This window comes from Ahaetulla prasina, chromosome 1 (genome assembly GCF_028640845.1).
Source record: "Ahaetulla prasina isolate Xishuangbanna chromosome 1, ASM2864084v1, whole genome shotgun sequence".
In the NCBI taxonomy this organism is placed as follows: Eukaryota; Metazoa; Chordata; class Lepidosauria; order Squamata; family Colubridae; genus Ahaetulla; species Ahaetulla prasina.
The window spans coordinates 304,117,577-304,136,392 of NC_080539.1; the positions used below are offsets into that span (position 1 = coordinate 304,117,577).

The 18,816-nt window shown below is 37.6% G+C and overlaps 1 protein-coding gene across 1 annotated transcript in view; it reads left to right on the plus strand.

Annotated features, from left to right (window-relative positions):
* LOC131187598 (cytosolic phospholipase A2 epsilon-like) overlaps positions 1 to 11,956 on the plus strand; it is a 63,027-nt gene extending 51,071 nt beyond the window's left edge. The window contains exons 16-20 of the mRNA XM_058162024.1: positions 4,066 to 4,173; positions 6,018 to 6,203; positions 7,165 to 7,331; positions 8,581 to 8,767; positions 10,158 to 11,956. Of these exons, the coding sequence (XP_058018007.1) occupies positions 4,066 to 4,173; positions 6,018 to 6,203; positions 7,165 to 7,331; positions 8,581 to 8,767; positions 10,158 to 10,360 (851 nt within the window). The 3' untranslated portion in view covers positions 10,361 to 11,956. The remainder of the gene's footprint in view (positions 1 to 4,065; positions 4,174 to 6,017; positions 6,204 to 7,164; positions 7,332 to 8,580; positions 8,768 to 10,157) is intronic.
* The last annotated feature ends 6,860 nt before the right edge of the window (positions 11,957 to 18,816 follow it).

The following is an 18,816-nucleotide window of genomic DNA, read 5'->3' on the forward strand; positions in this document are numbered from 1 at the left end:
ATTTTTAAGGCAATGTGTAAAAAGATAGGGTTGCATATCATTACTTTACATGAGAAGTAAATCTAAGTAAATGCTCAATAGTAGTAACTGTGAGAGGGATCTTGGAGTCCTAGTGGACAACCATTTTGATATGAGCCAGCAGTGTGCAGCAGCTGCCAAAAAAGCCAACACAGTTCTGGGCTGCATAAACAGAGAGATAGAATCAAGATCACGTGAACTGTTAATACCACTTTATAATGCCTTGGAAAGGCCTCACTTTGAATATTGCATTCAGTTTTGGTCGCCACGATGTAAAACAGATGTTGAGACTCTAGAAAGAGTGCAGAGAAGAGCAACAAAGATGATTAGGGGACTGGAGGCTAAAACATATGAAGAACAGTTGCAGGAACTGGGTATGTCTTGTTTAATGAAAAGAAGGACTAGGGGAGACATAATAGCAATGTTCCAATATCTCAGGGGTTGCCACAAAAAAGAGGGAGTCAAACTATTCTCCAAAGCACCTGAGGGTAGAACAAGAAGGAATGGGTGGAAACTAATCAAGAAGAGATGCAACAGGTGAGATGATGGAGGCTAGTCTTGTTGAGACCATCTGGGATGAGTACGATCCTGTGGCTCCTGAGGACATGGACAGGTTGCTGGGACGACTGAATGCCACCACATGTTTATTGGACCCGTGTCCCTCCTGGTTGGTGCTGGCCACTCAGGAGATTACATGAGGCTGGCTCCAGGGAATTGTTAATGCTTCCTTGAGGGAGGGTGTTGTTCCCAGCGCCTTGAAAGAGGTGGTGCTGAGGCCCCTCCTCAAGAAGCCCTCCCTGGACCCAGCTGTTTTGGGAAACTATCGTCCCATCTCCAACCTTCGCTTTGTGGTGAAGGTTGTTGAGAGTGTGGTGGCACATCAGTTACCCCAATACCTGGATGAATCTGTCTATCTAGACCCGTTCCAGTCCGGTTTTCGGCTCGGGTACAGCACGGAGACGGCTTCGGTCGCATTGGTGGATGATCTCTGGAGGGCTCGGGACAGGGGTTATTCCTCTGCCCTGGTCCTCTTAGATCTCTCAGCGGCTTTTGATACCATTGACCATGGTATCCTGCTGCGACGGTTGGGGAGTTTAGGAGTGGGGGGCACCGTCTTTCAGTGGTTCTCATCCTATCTCTCCGACCGATCGCAGACGGTGTTGGCAGGGGGGCAGAGATCGACCGCAAGGCGCCTCATGTGTGGGGTGCCACAGGGGTCGGTTCTCTCGCCTCTCCTGTTCAACATCTATATGAAGCCGCTGGGTGAGGTCATCAGTGGTTTTGGGGTGAGATACCAACTGTACGCTGATGATACTCAGCTGTACATTTCCACCCCTGACCACCCCAATGAAGCTGTCGAAGTGTTGTCTCGGTGTCTGGAGGCTGTGCGGGTCTGGATGGGGAGAAACAGGCTCAAGCTCAACAGGCTGTGGATGCCGGCATCCCGGTACAGCTGCAACCGCTGCTGACTGTCGGGGGCGAATCATTGGCCCCAATGGAGAGGGTGCACTCCATTGCAGGTGTTCTCCTGGACAGGCGGTTGTCTTTTGAAGAACATCTGATGACCGTCTCCAGGAGAGCTTTTTACCAGGTCTGCCTGGTGCGCCAGTTGCGCCCCTTTCTAGACCGGGATTCCCTATGCACAGTCACTCATGCCCTCGTCACTTCTCGCCTGGACTACTGCAATGTTCTCTACATGGGGCTTCCCTTGAAGAGCACCCGGAGGCTCCAGTTGGTCCAGAATGTGGCTGTGCGGGTGATAGAGGGAGCCACTCGTGGCTCTCATATAACACCTCTCCTGCGCAAGCTGCACTGGCTGCCTGTGGTCTTCCGGGTTCACTTCAAGGTGTTGGTTACCACCTTTAAAGCACTCCATGGCTTAGGACCGGGATATTTACGGGACCGCCTTCTGCTACCACTTGCCTCCCACCGACCGGTGCGCTCCCATAGAGAGGGTCTCCTCAGGGTGCCATCAGCCAAACAATGTTGGCTGGTGACTCCCAGGGGGAGAGCCTTCTCTGTGGGGGCACCTACCCTCTGGAACGAGCTTTCTCCAGGACTTCGTCAACTTCCTGACCTCCGGACCTTTCGCCGCAAGCTGAAGACGTATTTATTCTTCCGCGCAGGACTGGCATAAAACGGGTTTTAATAGGATTTTTAATGGGGTTTTATATTATGTATTTTATATTTAAATTATTGGCTATATTGAATAAGTTTTTTAATTCTGGTTTTATTGTACTGTATTTGATTGTTATTTTATCTGGCTGTTAACAGCCCTGAGTCCTTCGGGAGAAGGGTGGTATAAAAATTAAAATATTATTATTATTATTATTATTATTATTATTATTATTATTATTATTATTATTATTATTATTATTATTATTAACTTAGAACTAAGGAGAAATTTCCTGACAGTTACAACAATTAATCAGTTCAACTTGCCTGCAGAAGTTGTGAATGCTCCAACACTGGAAATTTTTAAGAAAACGTTGGATAACCATTTGTCTGAAATGGTGTAGGGTTTCCTGCCTGGGAAGGTCCCTTCCAACTCTGTTGTTGTTGTTGTTGTTGTTGTTGTTGTTGTTGTTGTTTTTAATAATAATAATAATAAATACTTAGATTAAATAAAACAAAAATTTTACTTTACCTATACCGATGAGAAAAAAAAGGCAAAAATATAAAAATGAATACAGAAGCTAAGATAAGGCTGCAAGGAGATATGCACAGGGCAAGAGTTACCACATGGTTAAAGGGCACAAAATAAGAGTGGCTGGAAAGGTTAGCGAGTCACAAGCAAGCAACACTTTTAACTTGCACATCGAGTACCAAACAAACGAATCCCAGGATAAAATTTTCTCATCAAAATGTATTGAGTACCAAATTTGACAAGTTTCAGAGCAGTCGAGTAACAAGGTATGACTGTAACAGGTTATCTGCATGATTTTTTTAAAATTTGTAAATAATACATTTTGCACATATCTCAAATATCAACATTATACTTTCTTAATTTTCTTATAATTTAAGATACACACTGATGAAGGGCTTTAAATAGAATTCATCCATTGTTTAGCACATTTTAATTAATTATGATGATATGGATCCATTTCACTATACAGTATCTACAGTGTTTGGTTGTTTGGAATAAGCAGCATCCTATATTCTTGGTTGCAGCAAAAATACACTATAATTGAAAATGAAAGTTTTCATTTCTCATGGAAAAGCAATGAAATCTCATAAGGTTAGGCGCCATTTGTAAATGATGATTACAAACCTTATTACTTGCTCTGTTCTGATTTACGAGAACGGAGTTGTATGTGTATAAAAACACATATTTATTTTTGTAATTGCAGAGATGAGTAAAAGTACTGCCTAACAAATTCAAGGAGTCAGTTATTCACTATGCCAGTGATGGCAAACCTTTTTGGCACCAATTGCCGAAAAGGGAGTGCAGCGCACATGTGGGTGGATGCTGAAAAGGGAACACTTCTTGCATGCTCATCAGGGCTGCAACCAGGAAGGGGAGCTGTCCAGAGGGCATGTGCACCGACCAGCAAGTCTTCCGGTTACTGCCGCGCATGCGCATGTGCCAATCAGCTGGCTGGCACACATGCTGTCACTGGAAAATGAAAGATCAGCTGTTCTAGTTTCCGGCAATGCCGCATGCACAAAGGCCAGCTGATTGTCGCGTGCACATGTGCACCAGAAACCCAGAAGAGGAACGGGCAACGTCATGCATGCCAGGTGACATGGCTCCACATGCCACTTTGGGCACGCGTGCCATAAGTTTGCCATCATGGCACTATGCAATATTCTAGGGCGTAAAATCCTGCCTAAGGCACAGATCAGTTCACAGCTGGAGTGTGTCCCACAACATTCTGGGTTAAACCTTAAAATAACATGGCAGTGTACATAACCGTGGCTAAATGATTCACTAATATAAAATATAACAATTATATTATGAAACAATAAAGTAGAAAAGGAAAAGAATCATTTCATCACAATTATTTTTAAGATCTTACAAAAACACTCCTGTCTCGCCTCTTGCAGGAATCTGGAGTAGTGTGTTTTCTCTGAACATTATGGATTGCTGGTTCCTGGCTACCAATTCAGAAGATTTTTGGCAGATCTGGACACGAGACAGAATAACTGAAATTGGTAAGTTGCTTTTAGATCTTCTCCTGCTTTGTTTGATAATATGGACTGAGGCTATTTATATCATTTCCTGTATTTTTATCTGATAAATATTTTATAGTTTAAGATACTGGTACAAAATACCCAGAATTAATAACAATAATTGCATGAAACCCATTTTCATTCTGGTATCAGGACTGAAACTGGCTTGACTTCTGGTCGGGAAACAGAAAGGGCAAGGTTTGACCCAGTCTTGCTGGCCTTTTGATTGGCTTTCAAAACCACCAATCGGGTTTTCTGTTTGAAATGGTCCTGGGAAGTCCCTGTCCTGTCGTGCTGTGTTCCTTTTCTCACGTAGTAACATGCCCGTTCTCTACACTCCCTTTGAATAAAATACATCGCAAGGGCTGTAGGAAAGCAAATGTTTATTTGCAGAAGGTCCCCAATTCAGTCCCTGAGGCCTTCAGTGCAATTGAAAAAATGTAAGAGAGTAGCTATCAGTAGCTGCCAAAAATAATATCCTTTCAGTATGTGTCACTTAATGTTATTTAGATAAAATGGGCAATGTAGAAATTTAATAAATAATTGCAGTTGTTTTCTCTGGGTTTCATGTTGGGGCTGGCTGTTAGATTAATATCAGAACCTACCTCCCCCTTGTTCATCCTACTCCCTCTCTCCCCATCTTTTAGCGATTGTATTTTTATATACTTTTGTAGCATTTTATTTGTATAGTTTTATTTTTTAATATTGCAAGCCACCCAAAGTTACCCTGTGGTAAGATGGGTGGCCAATAAATTGAATAAATAAATACATTTCATACCTACAGATCAGACAGGTTTTTTTTAGTTTCAGAGAAACGGTCCAATGAATCCTGTTCTTGAAAACACATAACTTTGGTGATGCAGATGGTATAGGAAAAAACATTTTTTCCATGCACACAAATATCATAGCTCATCAAGATCCCATTGCTGAAAGCAAAATGCTAAATTATACCTGTGCTTTTTTAAAAAGTAAAATGGGTGTGTCAGAGCTCCTTTGGGGCAATGAAACCCTTGTGTAAATTATTTTTGATTATTTAAAATTTGGCCAGACAAGAGAGAAATGTGAAAGTGAAAATGTGAGTACAAAGTCCAGATGAAATGAGAAAAAGTCAGTCAGTCATCACTAGACTGTGATGTTTTTCTGTGTCGTGTGTGTGTGTGTGTGGCTATATGCATAATGATTATCTTTGAGTGCTGAATGCAAAAGATAACTTCATTTTAATGTAAGCTGACTAATGTACATTTAAAGTGACAATAAAGATTCTATTCTAGGAAGAAAAGCAATATTATAAGATATGGGATATATTTTATCAATGGCTAGAAGGAAAGATATGTTAGTAAAGATTAGAGAAAAAATATTATTAATTGAAACATTAAATTGAATGGTTTAGAACGATAGAATGAATGATGTTACCAGATAAAATATTTACTAGTAGATATGCATATGGAATGAGAGAAATAAAGTCTGTAGCCATTGGTTAATTAAAAGTTTAGATACTAGATGGAGATGATATAACTTTAGATAAATTAAGGATATCTGTAAATTGAAGGTGCACAAGAGATATGTAACCACCCCGCCGACACACAATATTGGGATTGAAAATGCTTTTATGTTTATGTGTTTTGTTTTAAAGGAAAAAATAAAAACTTTTACACACAAAAAAAGATTCTATTCTATTCTATTCTGCTCTGCTCTACTCTACTCTACTCTACTGTATTTTATTCTATTCACATTTCAAGTGTCCCATACCAATATGGTTATTATAGGTATGGCCGTGAAAAAACAACAACCCTGCATGCATTTAATGTATATTATTTTGTCTGCAGAAGAGCTTGGATGCTGTCCAAAAGCATATAAACTTCCTGTTCGAGTCCAGTATCCTCCAGGAAGCCTTGCCAGCATTTTGCAAGATGTTACTATGTGGCGACCTGCTGTGTCATTGGTCCCCAATTTTCTGAGAGGTTGCCCAATGCACGATGAGTATTTAGAGAGTGGATTTGCAAACTGGAAAGGTATAGTTTCTTTTTAATGAAAGATCCTTTTGAAGAGCTTGTACTCCAGTGATACTCTTAGCACGTATTGGAGACTTTGCTGTTTGTTTACAAAAACTAGATTGATAGATGAAACTGATGTAAAATAACAATAATAACAACAGAGTTGGAAAGGACCTTGGAGGTCTTCTAGTCCAACCCCCTGCCCAGGCAGGAAACCCTACATCATCTCAGACAGATGGTTATCCAACATTTTCTTAAAAATTTCCAGTATTGGAGCATTCACAACATTGGACAACACAACACAAAAAAGATGTTGAGACTCTAGAAAGAGTGCAGAGAAGAGCAACAAAGATGATTAGGGACTGGAGGCTAAAACAGATGAAGAACAGTTGCAGGAACTCGGTATGTCTAGTTTAATGAAAAGAAGGACTAGGGGAGACATGATAGCAGTGTTCCAATATCTCAGGGGTTGCCACAAAGAAGAGGGAGTCAAATTATTCTCCAAAGCACCTGAGGGTAGGACAAGAAACAATGGGTGGAAATTAATCAAGGAAAGAAGCAACTTAGAACTAAGGAAAAATTTCCTGACAGTTAGAACAATTAATCAGTGGAACAACTTGCCTGCAGAAGTTGTAAATGCTCCAACACTGAAATTTTTTAAGAAAATGTTGGATAACCATTTGTCGGAAATGGTGTAGGGTTTCCTGCCTGGGCAGGGGGTTGGACTAGAAGACCTCCAAGGTCCCTTCCAACTCTGCTGCTGTTGTTGTTGTTGTTGTTGTTGTTGTTGTTGTTGTTATTATTACTGATTCTTTTATCAAATTACTGAAAGGCAGATATTTGGAAAAGAGAAACCTAGTTGTCCGCTGCATAGAAGAAAAATAACAGTATTGTTCCTCCTGAGCTGCAGTTACATGAATGTGTCTATTTTTTAAACTTTTCTTAAGCCTGCTTTTAACCGTAAATATATTTCATTTAGATTGTGATCTTGACAGTTTTCCTAACCAGCTAACTGGAGCCGAAAAGCATCTGTATCTGGTGGATAATGCATTTGTCCTCGATACCAGCTATCCCCCACTTATGAGGCCGGAGAGAAAAGTGGACGTCTTCATACATTTAAATTATAGCTCAGGTTCACAACTGCGGGTGAGAAACTGACATTCCACTCCCAACAATTGTGCTTATAAGTCCTGTTGTTTTCTGATGCAAAGAGGAAGTTGACTGTCAGAACTTAGTTTTCTTTTCGGCAGGAATCTTATTCTTACAGAATCTTATTCTTGCAGCTGCTTCCTCTTCAGCCACATGACATTTCTCACATGAAAGTGAGAAATTGGTTTAAAAAAAAAACTTTCGGCATTGTGGACAGATGCACGCACTATCAATTGGGCCAATTAACTTACTGAAACCTTTATTTGCCACCTTTAATAAATAAGAAATTTTGCCTTTGTTGCTGATCTTATGGAATCACAGTTTAAGCTATATTAGTTTCTTGACTTCTAGTGCCCTCTTTTGTCCTCTGGTTTACACAACACACAAATAAGATTTTGGGATAGAGGAAAGGCCCAACGAAGTTGCTATTTAAATGATGCTAATTATTACCAGAAAATGACTGAATGTTAAATCAGGGCACCTTTCCCGCCCCCAGCCCCCCAATTATTGTGTTCTCCATGTTACATGAGGAACCACCTACCTCCCATATTATCTGCCCAGCTCATTTGATTTGTCAGGGATGATGTGCTGTGCATTCCTTTGACTAAACGGTGCCATCTATCAGGACCCCAAGAGCACACCCCCATTGCAAGGCCTGCCCTCTGAAATGAGCTTCTTCCTGAGATCTGGTTTGCTTCCAATCTACTGGTATTTTAGAGATCTTTGAATAAAGACTGAGAAATGGGTATAGAATTCAATCACATTTCAATCTACCCAGTATGCAGACGTACACAATACACCTCAATTCTAAGGCCACATTACATTGTACAAACTGTATTGACAGCTGCCCTCTAAATGACCAGGATCAGGGCCTAAAACCAATAGGGTCTTGTCTTGTCTTTATTTTAAAGGAAAACCCCTAATTTGGAGAGACATTACTGGAATGCACAAAGCAAAATATTCAATCTGGTGGGTCTTTTTCCCATTGGGGGGACAGGATTAAGGAGCAAAATGGGTTTGGTGGGTTTCTTCTTTAAAAAGAAACAATCAGCATCTTTTGTGTTCTTTCATATCTTGTTTGTTCATTTATAAGCCTTTAGAAATTGCAGAATTGAGCTACTAAGCCAACTGTAGCTCATAAGAACTCTTGTGAGACAGCTATGATAAGATTTTAATACTTTTTATTTAAAAAATAAAGTACTTATAAAACTTATTTGACTATTCCCCCCTCCCCCAATCTATACAGCCTCTGCAAATGGCCTCAGATTATTTCTCAGAACAAGGAATTCCTTTTCCCAGAATTATCCCACAGGAACAAGATGAAAAAGATGTAAAGGAATGCTATTTGGTAGGAGATCAAGAAGATTCAAATATTCCATTAGTTCTTCTTTATCCCCTGGTTTGTAATACCTTCCAAAATTATAAAGAACCTGGTAAGTGTGTGTGAATGGTTTTTTTTTTACTTTCCCCCACTCCTTTTAATTATGTCTAGTGTTGTGTTTGAACTAAATGTGAGATCCAGAGACTCATGAAATATAAAAGAGAAAAAGAATTTGGTCTCGGGATTAAAGGGAACAATTGATTTGCAAACTGTGAAAAGTGGGGATACAAAAATTGTGCTTTCCCTTTCTCTCCAATAAAATGTTTTGCAGTTATGGAATACCTTCAAAAATTCTATTTTCTTTTTTAACTTTAAAATTTAATGTGATAGAACCGTGATGGCACACGTGGGCAGACATGCCATTGCCAGCTGCTTTTCTGCTTTCTGGCGTGGCAGCTGATCTTCACAGGCTCTGGAGCACCAGAAAATGGCCTGAAAATAGCCAAAAAAATGGCCAAAAACAGGCCTTTTGGGGAGCATTTTTGGGCTATTTTTGGGCCATTTGGGGGACCATTTTTCAGGCCGTTTTCAGGCCATTTTAGGGTGTATTTAGGCCATTTTTGGGAGTTTTCAGGGTACTTTTGGTCCAAAAAACTGCCTGAAAATGACCCTGAAAAGAGCTCCAAAACACCTTGAAATTGGCCCAAAAACAGCCTGAAAGTGGCCCGAAAATGGTAAAAAAAACAAGCATACGCGCACCAGCCAGCTGGACTTTGGGTTTCCGGCATGCACGCATGTGCGTTCCAGTTTGGGTACTCAGTGCTGAAAAGATTCGCCATCACTGTGATAGAATAAAAAACAAGGCAACTAGTTATTACCACTGTTTTAAATAATTAAATTGGATGCAATATATTTTTTCTGCTAGCTATGTCCAATTTTTTGACTTAACCTTGTCCATGTTTGTGGTGTAAGAACTGGTAAAGAATATGTTGAAAACAGTGATAGTAACCAATAGGTCTCTTATACATTAGAGATTCGAAGACAACTTCAGAAGACAAGTAAATTATCTGTGTTGTTTTCCCAGTTCTCAAGGATCAATCTGAAGTGTCTTGAGTCTCTTGTTTGCCTTCAGTGTAATTATTTCCTTCCAAGGTTGATTGAAATATAGAGACAGCAGTTTAAATCCATCTCAGTGATGATATTCTCACAAATTAGCCTTGAACAAATTTATCTGATATGCATTTCAATGGTCTCTCAAATGAAAAATTGCTAAAAATTTCCATTAATCTTTCTTTTTCCCTTGCTAAGAAAATCTTTTTTCCTGATAGATTAGTTTGCCATGCTCATATATATATCTGCAGTCAAAGTGCAGCAATTCATGCATCTAATGCAGTTTAAATGAGGGAGAAACATATGCTAAAATAAATTGAGTAATCTCCAATATTTTCTGCATCCGACCAACCTGGGTTATTTTTTTCCCCTCTTATTTTGAAAAATCATAGGTGTGAAGCGTAGTCCTGAAGAGATGAATGATGGTGATATTGATGTGACCAGTACCTATGGTCCTTATAATGTTTATGCTTTGCAATATTCAGAAGAGGATTTTGAAAAATTGATAAAACTGAGCCAGTACAACATCCAAAATAACAAAAGTACTTTGATTGATGCTTTACGGTTAGCTGTGGAACGGAAAAAAAGATTATAAGAAGAGCCTTCATATATTGAGATCGAAAACTTTTGTGGGAGAGGGTGCCTCAGTTTTTCCTGCACCACAAAACAAAGCATTTCATTCCAGAAGGAAAGTAAGATAAAATAATCAAAAAAATATTTAAGATCCTAGCCATGAAGGAAAAAATGCTGCTTTTATGAAAATAAATAAATTGTAAAACCTGAAATGCTCTTTTAATGAATTCTAATTGTCTTTTGGCAACAGACTCACATGGATACAGAACTTTCTACACTGTTAAATTTGGAAGATTTTCTAAACAACCACAAAAAAGTGCCCTGTGAAAAATGTTGTTTTTGCCTTGTAATGTTGATGCTTATAGGTTTTTGTCCAAAAAACAGTTTTCTCTCTGAAACATTTCCATTTCTAATGTGAGATGTATTTTTTCTTTGTTTCTGTAACAAAGAAAGGTTATGAAGAATATATGATAATGTCTTTCCTAAAAGTTATTTTGGTCTGGTGCCATATGAATGGTGAGAAACAATTTTTAAGAATCTAAAATCAGTTTCTGATAAATAAATAATGATGTCAGTTTAAAAACATGTATAAGCAGGAGGCAACTGCAAACATGCTACTTAAATCCAGTGGGTTTTATTGGTTGGAATTATTTTCATGTTGCAATGTTATAATTTGGGCTCTGTCCTTCCCTGCCAGCATGCAAGCAATCAAAACTATTAAACATCAACCAACTATAAAAAAGGAGAGATATTTGCATATCACCCATGACTAGAGTAGAGTCATACTACATCCATTAAGTCAGGATTTGTTTATTCATCGTCAGATGAATAAACTATTCATAAACCTTACTTTACAAATTACAAAAACTATGTTCACATACCCAATATAACACACAAATACACATTAAGGGCCTAGGAATATATGTGTTTCCTCACTAAAGAGAGATAAGCTAAATATCCATAGAAGTCACTTTTCCCAATATTAATAAAAAACAAAATTTAAAAAATCAAGTATAAAGTTTCCTTTGTAAAACAATCCAGCATTGACACTTATGCAGAATCCACAGCGAGAATGTTAAAATTTTCAAAAGGTTCCATTAAACCATACTAGAATATTCCCTCATTGCAGAATTAACGAATGTAAGTGTAAACCTTGCAGGTAGGCACAGTGTAATACTTTTCAGAAAAAAACATATCAAAGCAAGAAAAACAAAGTTCTACAAGAAGTGTCTGCTCTAATCTCTGCTGACAAATTTTAAAAAGCTAAACACAAGACAGATTTTCACTTCCAATGGCTTGTTTTATCTCTTATTTCAACTATCTTGTAATATCTTTAATTATAGGATTAATCTACCCTACAACATTTTTCTTTCTTTTTTCTATTCTCGTTTCAGTAGCGTTGTCTTCTTTTTCTCTATTGCTTAGCTAATTTCAGCAACTATCAAAATAATGGAAATTAACTGTAGCCACATAAGAGAGAAACACTTGAAAAAAACCAGAAGCTTTGTGTGGCGAGACAGTCTGGAAATAGCGGACTCTGATGAGCCTTGCAAAAATCCAGGCTGACAAACCACTGTCTGGGGGTCTTCAGACCGGATCTGTCCTGTAGGTATGGGGAACAGGCGGCAGGGATGGGGGCCATGGCGGCCATCATGAAGCTGGGGCAACCGGAATAAGTTTTGAGCAGGAGCAGTGATTTGGATGGAGTACTGATATCAGGTGAGTGATTGGCCAGGTAAAAAAGAACTTTTTAAAAAAATTGAAAAGGTGTCCCTGGCAAGGAAACAGCAGCTAATTGGCATCGGGGATGTTAATGGAGGGAGATGGACAAAGCGGAAGCTAAAGCACTTGTCCAGAATGAAGCTTGCTATTTGGATTTGAACGGAAGTGAGATAATTGAAGTATTATAAGAAAAAAACCTGAAAGAAAGTAGCTGTGTAAGAAGACTGGAAATAACTTTAAAAATTTTGAACGTTGAACAATGAAGGAAAAACAAAGAAAAATATTTTTTAAAAAAGCCCTGAAAAGAAAGATTTACAATTGGACTTGGATTTTAAACTTTAATTTGGGAAATATAATATTAAGAAGAAAGAAATTGAGGAACATTTGTAACGTGAATTTAACACACAAATTGGTTACTTTGTTACTGTGCTGATTGATATTGTGGATTGGGTTGATTGGTATTGTGGAGAGAGACATCTACTGTAGACATCTACATCTACTGGTGGAAAAGAAGAATTACAACAATTAATTTGTAAGCCAGAAAAATTTCTTTTTTTAAAATGACCTTGATTTACAAAAAGCCATGGGAAGTTTTAAGGAGGATTTGTTTTCTTTTAAGCTGTTTGAGCTCAACAACTAAAGAAGGTGGACTACAACAGAACTCTAAATTGAAATTAAAAGAATGTGGAAACAACAAAACGTCCCAGGAGATAATTGAAATGATCAAAAATATCCAAGCGAAATGTTGGAGATGTGATTGTGATGATGCTACATATTTTCATATTTGGTGGACTTGCAAGAAAATTAAGGTCTTTTGGATAAGAATTTGGTGGATTATTCAAAATGTACTGAAGAAGAAGATAAAGTTCCTGCCACAATTTTTCCTTTTGGGAATTATAACGGATTGTACAGGGATTGAGACTAAATTGATTTTGAACTTAATAACAGCAGCAAGACTATTGATTGGACAATACTGGAAGAAAGAAGAGATACCTACAATAGAAGAATGGATATTGAAAGTTATTAATTTGGCTGAGATGGCTAAAATCTCAGCGTTTTTAAAAGACAATACGCAGGAAAGATATTTAATTGAATGGAAAAAATGGATTGATTATCTACAAAACAGATATCAGATTAAGAAATATCAGATTGCCTTTGAATAATTAGAAAGTTATTTTATGTAATGGGGAGGGGGTTGGGAGACGAAAAGCTTTGGATGTGGTTATTTGGATTGGAAGGGAAAATTTTATTCTATGTTTGGTTTATGTATAACTTTACCTTGTGATTGACCCGGGAAGCCGGGGGGTGGGGGAGGGAGGGGGGTGTTTTGTTTGTTTGTTTTTTTTTGGGAGGGAGGGGGAAAAAAGGGGGGAAAATGTTTTTGTTTTTTTAAAACTCTTTCAATAAAAAAAAAAAAAAGAAATTAAAAGAATGTGGAAACAACAAAACGTCCCAGGAGATAATTGAAATGATCAAAATGATGCATGCATCATTCAAATTTCAACTGAAAGATATGATTAAAACGATGTGTGGACCATCCAAACTCTATGACCTGGAAACTGTGTTACAACAGACCCAAATGGATAAAGAAATCATGACGGAGAAGCAAAAACTTAGCACTGAAGACAAAAACACTGACTATGGAAAATTAAATGATGACACTGGGAGTAACAATCTAAAAATGAGAAGGGTTAAAAGAAAATTAACTAGAAAAAGGAAGCAAACAGAGGGAAGAAAAGGGAGAGCGAAAAGGATAGGAAAAACATTCAACTTAATGATTACACTGGGATTGACAGTGGTAAAAATAGAGAGATTGGAAAGAAACAAGAAAAGGGGAAGAGTCTAAGCACAAGAGAATCAAATGATTACACTGGGGTTAACAGTGGGGAAATAAAAAAGAGGAAAAGGGGAAAAGGGAGATTAGAAGGGAATTCAGGGCAAACTAGGCAATTAAGAGATTTAAAAACCAGAGAAAAGAAACAGAAGAGAAGATATAACAATTTTAAAAAGGAAAAAAAGAAAATTTATTTATTTATTTATTTATTTATTATTTAAATTTGTATACCGCCCTTCTCCCGAAGGACTCAGGGCGGTTCACAGCCAAGTAAAAATACACAATACACTATAAATACAATTAAAATACAATTAAAAAACTTATTAAATTGGCCACAATTAAAATTTGGAGATAAAACCCATTAAAAACCCATAACTTAAAAAACTAACCCAGTCCAGCGCAGATAAATAAGTAAGTTTTAAGCTCGCGGCGAAAGGTTCGGAGGTCCAGAAGTTGACGAAGTCCTGGGGGACAAAATAAGGAAAATAAGAGAATGGGATGAAGAAAAAAAAATCTTAAGAGGTGGAGTGCACGGGGGACCAAAAGAAAAGGGTTAAAAGGAATAATTAATGGGAAGAAGGTTGGGAAATATGACATTTACATATGATTTGTATTTTGATTAACATGGGTAATTGGAATATTTGAATAAAATGATATATCGAAGAAAATATGCTATATATCTACAATTGTTTGAATATTAATATTTATGATTGTAATAATTGAATTTAGCAAAAGTAATGCTTGTAGTCATAAATGATTTGTATTAGGATTGATATTGGTGAGTGTAATATTGGATTTGATTATTCTTTATTATGGAGAGATTAAGATAATGTTTTTTCGAATATACTCTACTACAAAGAAATTAAGATGATGTTTGATATTTGATAAAGCAGATGTGAAAGAATTTTGTCTTTGAAGATAAATCGAAAAGATGATGAAGCCCAAATTGGATATCATGACAATTGAGAAATTAAAATACTGTTTTGTATTTGAAAAAGGAGATGTGAAAAATGAATTTAAAGAAATATTTTGTTTTTGATCATTAGCATATTGGGAATTATCTATCAAGAAGGGAATTTAATGGAAGAGAGGAATTGCAAATTTGATATTATTATAACTGATTTGGATTATTGAAGGAGATTTGAAAAATAAATTTAAAGAAATATATTTTTTGTGATAAAATGGTAAAATGTCTAGTAAGGAAATAAGAAAAGATAAATTGGTCCATCTAATAAAATATTAAATTTTAATAGGAAATTAGGAATTAAGGATGGAAAGGATTGTCTTCAAATTAAAGGGTTGTAAATTGAAAAAAGGAAAGAGAGAAAATAAACTGAAAATAATGTAAGATTTGGGGTTAGGGCAAATGATAATATTGTTTATATATTAGATAAGAAGTAGAAGGAAAATAAAATAAAAAAGCAGAGAGAAAGAATATTATGGCAGAAATTGAAATATATAAATTGTGTTTGGGGATGTTATAAACTTTACAAGCTTTTTTTGTTTTGACTTGGTCAATATTTTGTTCAGAGAAAATGCATTGTTTGTTTGTATGTGTGTGTGTGTGTTTGAAAAAAATAAAAAAAAATCTAAACAAAAAAAGAGGGAAACACTTTATGAAACTAAAAGCAATTTTGGTGTGTTTCTGCTGCTAATGGTAGGTGGAACATAAAACCTTCCCCTTCTCTTCACTGGGACTTCCTTGTTCTGATCAGAGAAGGAACTGAAAAGTGCTTTGCTTCTGGTGATTATAGAGTGATTTGTCCTTCCTTCACTGGAGGAAAATAGAAGTCATCTTACTTCCTTTTATGACTTGGGGAGGATGGTTGTGTAAATCTTACAAGCAGCTCTTCTTTTTCCAAAATTTCCATATGGAAGATAACTATGATAGGCTGTTACCATTCAGGCTGAGCCCTTTAACACCCCCTAATTTATGTTCAGTTTAGTCTTTCAACCCAGGGTTGTTCTCTTCAGCTGAGCTCTAAAAAAACCTGAAGGAGCTAACGCAGCAATACAGACAGTAGTAAATGTTAAACCAAAAAGTGTGCAAGCTCTGAAATTTTGCATGTGGGGAGGACTGTAATAAGAATTTTCCTTCTAAAAAACAATTAAGCCAAATTTCTAAAGAGAAAAAGTTTCTTGCAAAAAGGAATTGAGAATGGATTGTTCTGGTGATACTGGAAACAAAATACATTGAGCAAAAGCTTCTTCAGAACGTCCTTCCAGGGAGGAAGGGAAGGGTTTTTGGTGCTTCCTGACAGCTTTGAACTAGTAAATTCAATGGGGAAGCTGGCAGGAAATCAGAAGTTGCTCCTGCTCCCATAGCATTTTTGCCTACCCATGCTGATTCTGTTCTCCATTTAGTAAGGGGATATCTCTAATATGATGACCCAATGGATCATAGGTTGTCTAGTATATCTGAACTAGGATTTACATTACTCATTTGACCAGATATGTACTTGGGCTTTGGTTTACCTTGAAATGTGTTTGAACATTAATTGAATTGAATATTTACTTAGCCCTTCCTGGCCCATTAGGTTCTCCAATATTAATACGAGACCCAACTGTTATCTCTGTCAGGATTTTTTATCCACTTTGGAATTTCAGAGAGTCTACCTTCAAGCTATAAGGTATGGTTGCTACCACGTTTCAAATACCTCTAAGGAGAATGGCTGTGTCAAGTAGGGTTATTGGCAAAGTTTCAAGCAGCAATATTGCTTAGTATGCCACTTGTTTAGGACCTAGTAAGCCTTTCTATCTTGTAGTAGCAGTAGTAACTATGGTTGATAAAGTTGCTCTATCATTTAGTTCATCGTTTTTGCTCTTCCTCCTAGTTCCTTACAAACAAAAACTCTCAGCCAGCTCCTTTTACAGTATCTAAGACTTATCCTAGGCACATCCTTGAAAAGATCAGAGTATAATTAAACCAGACTTTGCATCCCTCCAAAGTTTGGGCATAGCCAAATGGTCAACTAGAAATATCAACGTGGATCCCTGTGTTGTAAGACTGGGCTACTGAATCTGCTCCATGAAAGCTAACATCATTCCTGGAAGGTCCAGAATGGTTTTGGCTATTCAAGGCTCATTTGTGGGAAAGGGCTTGTGTCTTGGCAAAGCTGCTTGGTTCTAATGTTTATTGAGTGGGTGATGGGAAATCAGGCCACTGAAACAAACACTGACTTTTTGGAGCAAGGAGGACCATCTGGGTTGATAGCAGCTGTGCTGGTCAGGGATGCTGTTTGAACTGACATCAGTTATGCTCTTTTCTTTGACAGGAAAAGCAGGAAAAGTATCCCCTATGAATCAGTCTAAATAAACCACTTACATATTACATGCTTTAATAAAATACTGGATTTTGGAATGCATCCAAGATTTATCGTACAACATGAATTGCAAGAGACTGTCCATCTTCGATTTGGACATTTTTAGTCAGGCTCTGTTTGCTTCTTTCTTTTATTCTGAACTCTTGTCCTCATGTATTTATATAGTAGAGAAAGTAAGTGAAGCCCAGACTCTTTTGGGAGCCTTTTGCTGAATCGAGCAACATATATTTCCAGTATATGGATGTAGCCACCAAATTAAATCTAGTAAATAAGTACATAAGCAACACACTCTACATGGGGCTGCCCTTGAAGAGCATCTGGAAGGTCCAGTTGGTGCAAAACGCAGCGACCTGCATGGTTTTGTGCAGACCCCAGTGTGCCCATGTATCACCTCTCCTGCGGGAGCTGCATTGGCTGACAATTTGCTTCTGAGTGCAATTCAAGATGCTAGTTGTCAATTTTAAAGCCCTTCATGGCTTGGGACCAGGTTATGTGAGGGACCGTCTCTTGCTGGTGTCATCTACCCGACCCATCAGAGCAGGGAGGCAGGGAATGTTGCGGGTCCCATCCCTAGGGAGATACACCTGGTGGGACCCAGAAGAAGGGCCTTCCCATGGTGGCTCCCTCTCTCTGAAACATCATTCCTCCAGAGATTAGAATGGCCTCCACTCTAACACTCTTCTGGAAGGCGCTGATAACCTGGTCCTGCCAGCGGGCCTGGGGAACCCAGAGCTGGATGGAGCCCATTAAATGGCTCATGTGATCTGCTGTCGCTGGGGTAGGGGATGAGGGTGATTTTATTATATTATATTAATTTGTTTGATTCTTTTTTATTAATTTTATTATTTTAAATGTTTTAAATTCTGTAAGCCATCTTGAGTCACCATGTGCAAATAAGCAGCAATATAAATTCAATAAATAAAAAATAAATGTGATCCTATCATTGAATAGTAATAGCACTAGCTAGTTTGTACTTATTTTATCATTATATAAAAAAGAATATATGGGAAAATTTTTAAGGAAGAAAATATGTAAATACTTCCTCTTTAGGCCTCTCTGCATAAATCCATTTATTAAATGCTTTAGGAAATATAATTTCACTGGTTTTAAAAAAAAAGTAGGTGGTTGTCTCTCTTCCCTTTCATCTCAGCAAAGATGATTGTATGTTAACAAGGAGAGGAGAATAATGAATGGAAGTATGTAGATTGATAGGTAGAGGCCCAACCCGGGACCTAAAGGTTACACATTCCTAATGAATAGGTAGAAAACACCACTGGCACAGCCCTCAGCTTTTAAATTGGAAAGATTTCATTTTCTGTAATTTTCAAAAGGTGGGTTGCTTTTAGTAGTAATATAATGAGCACTAACACCCTAACATTCATAATCATAGCTCACATTCCTTTCATAAAAATGCAGGGGAAATAAGGAAGCATTTCATTTCCTTGTAATAGTATTTGCTATTATATTTCCTTGTGGAACAGTCTCTCGATATTCTAAACTAATGGGTTCACATCTAAGACAAAAGGGGAATAAAAAACTCAATTGGATGCATACTATACAAATTATTATAATGTCCTTAATATAATTATTTTAAACTCT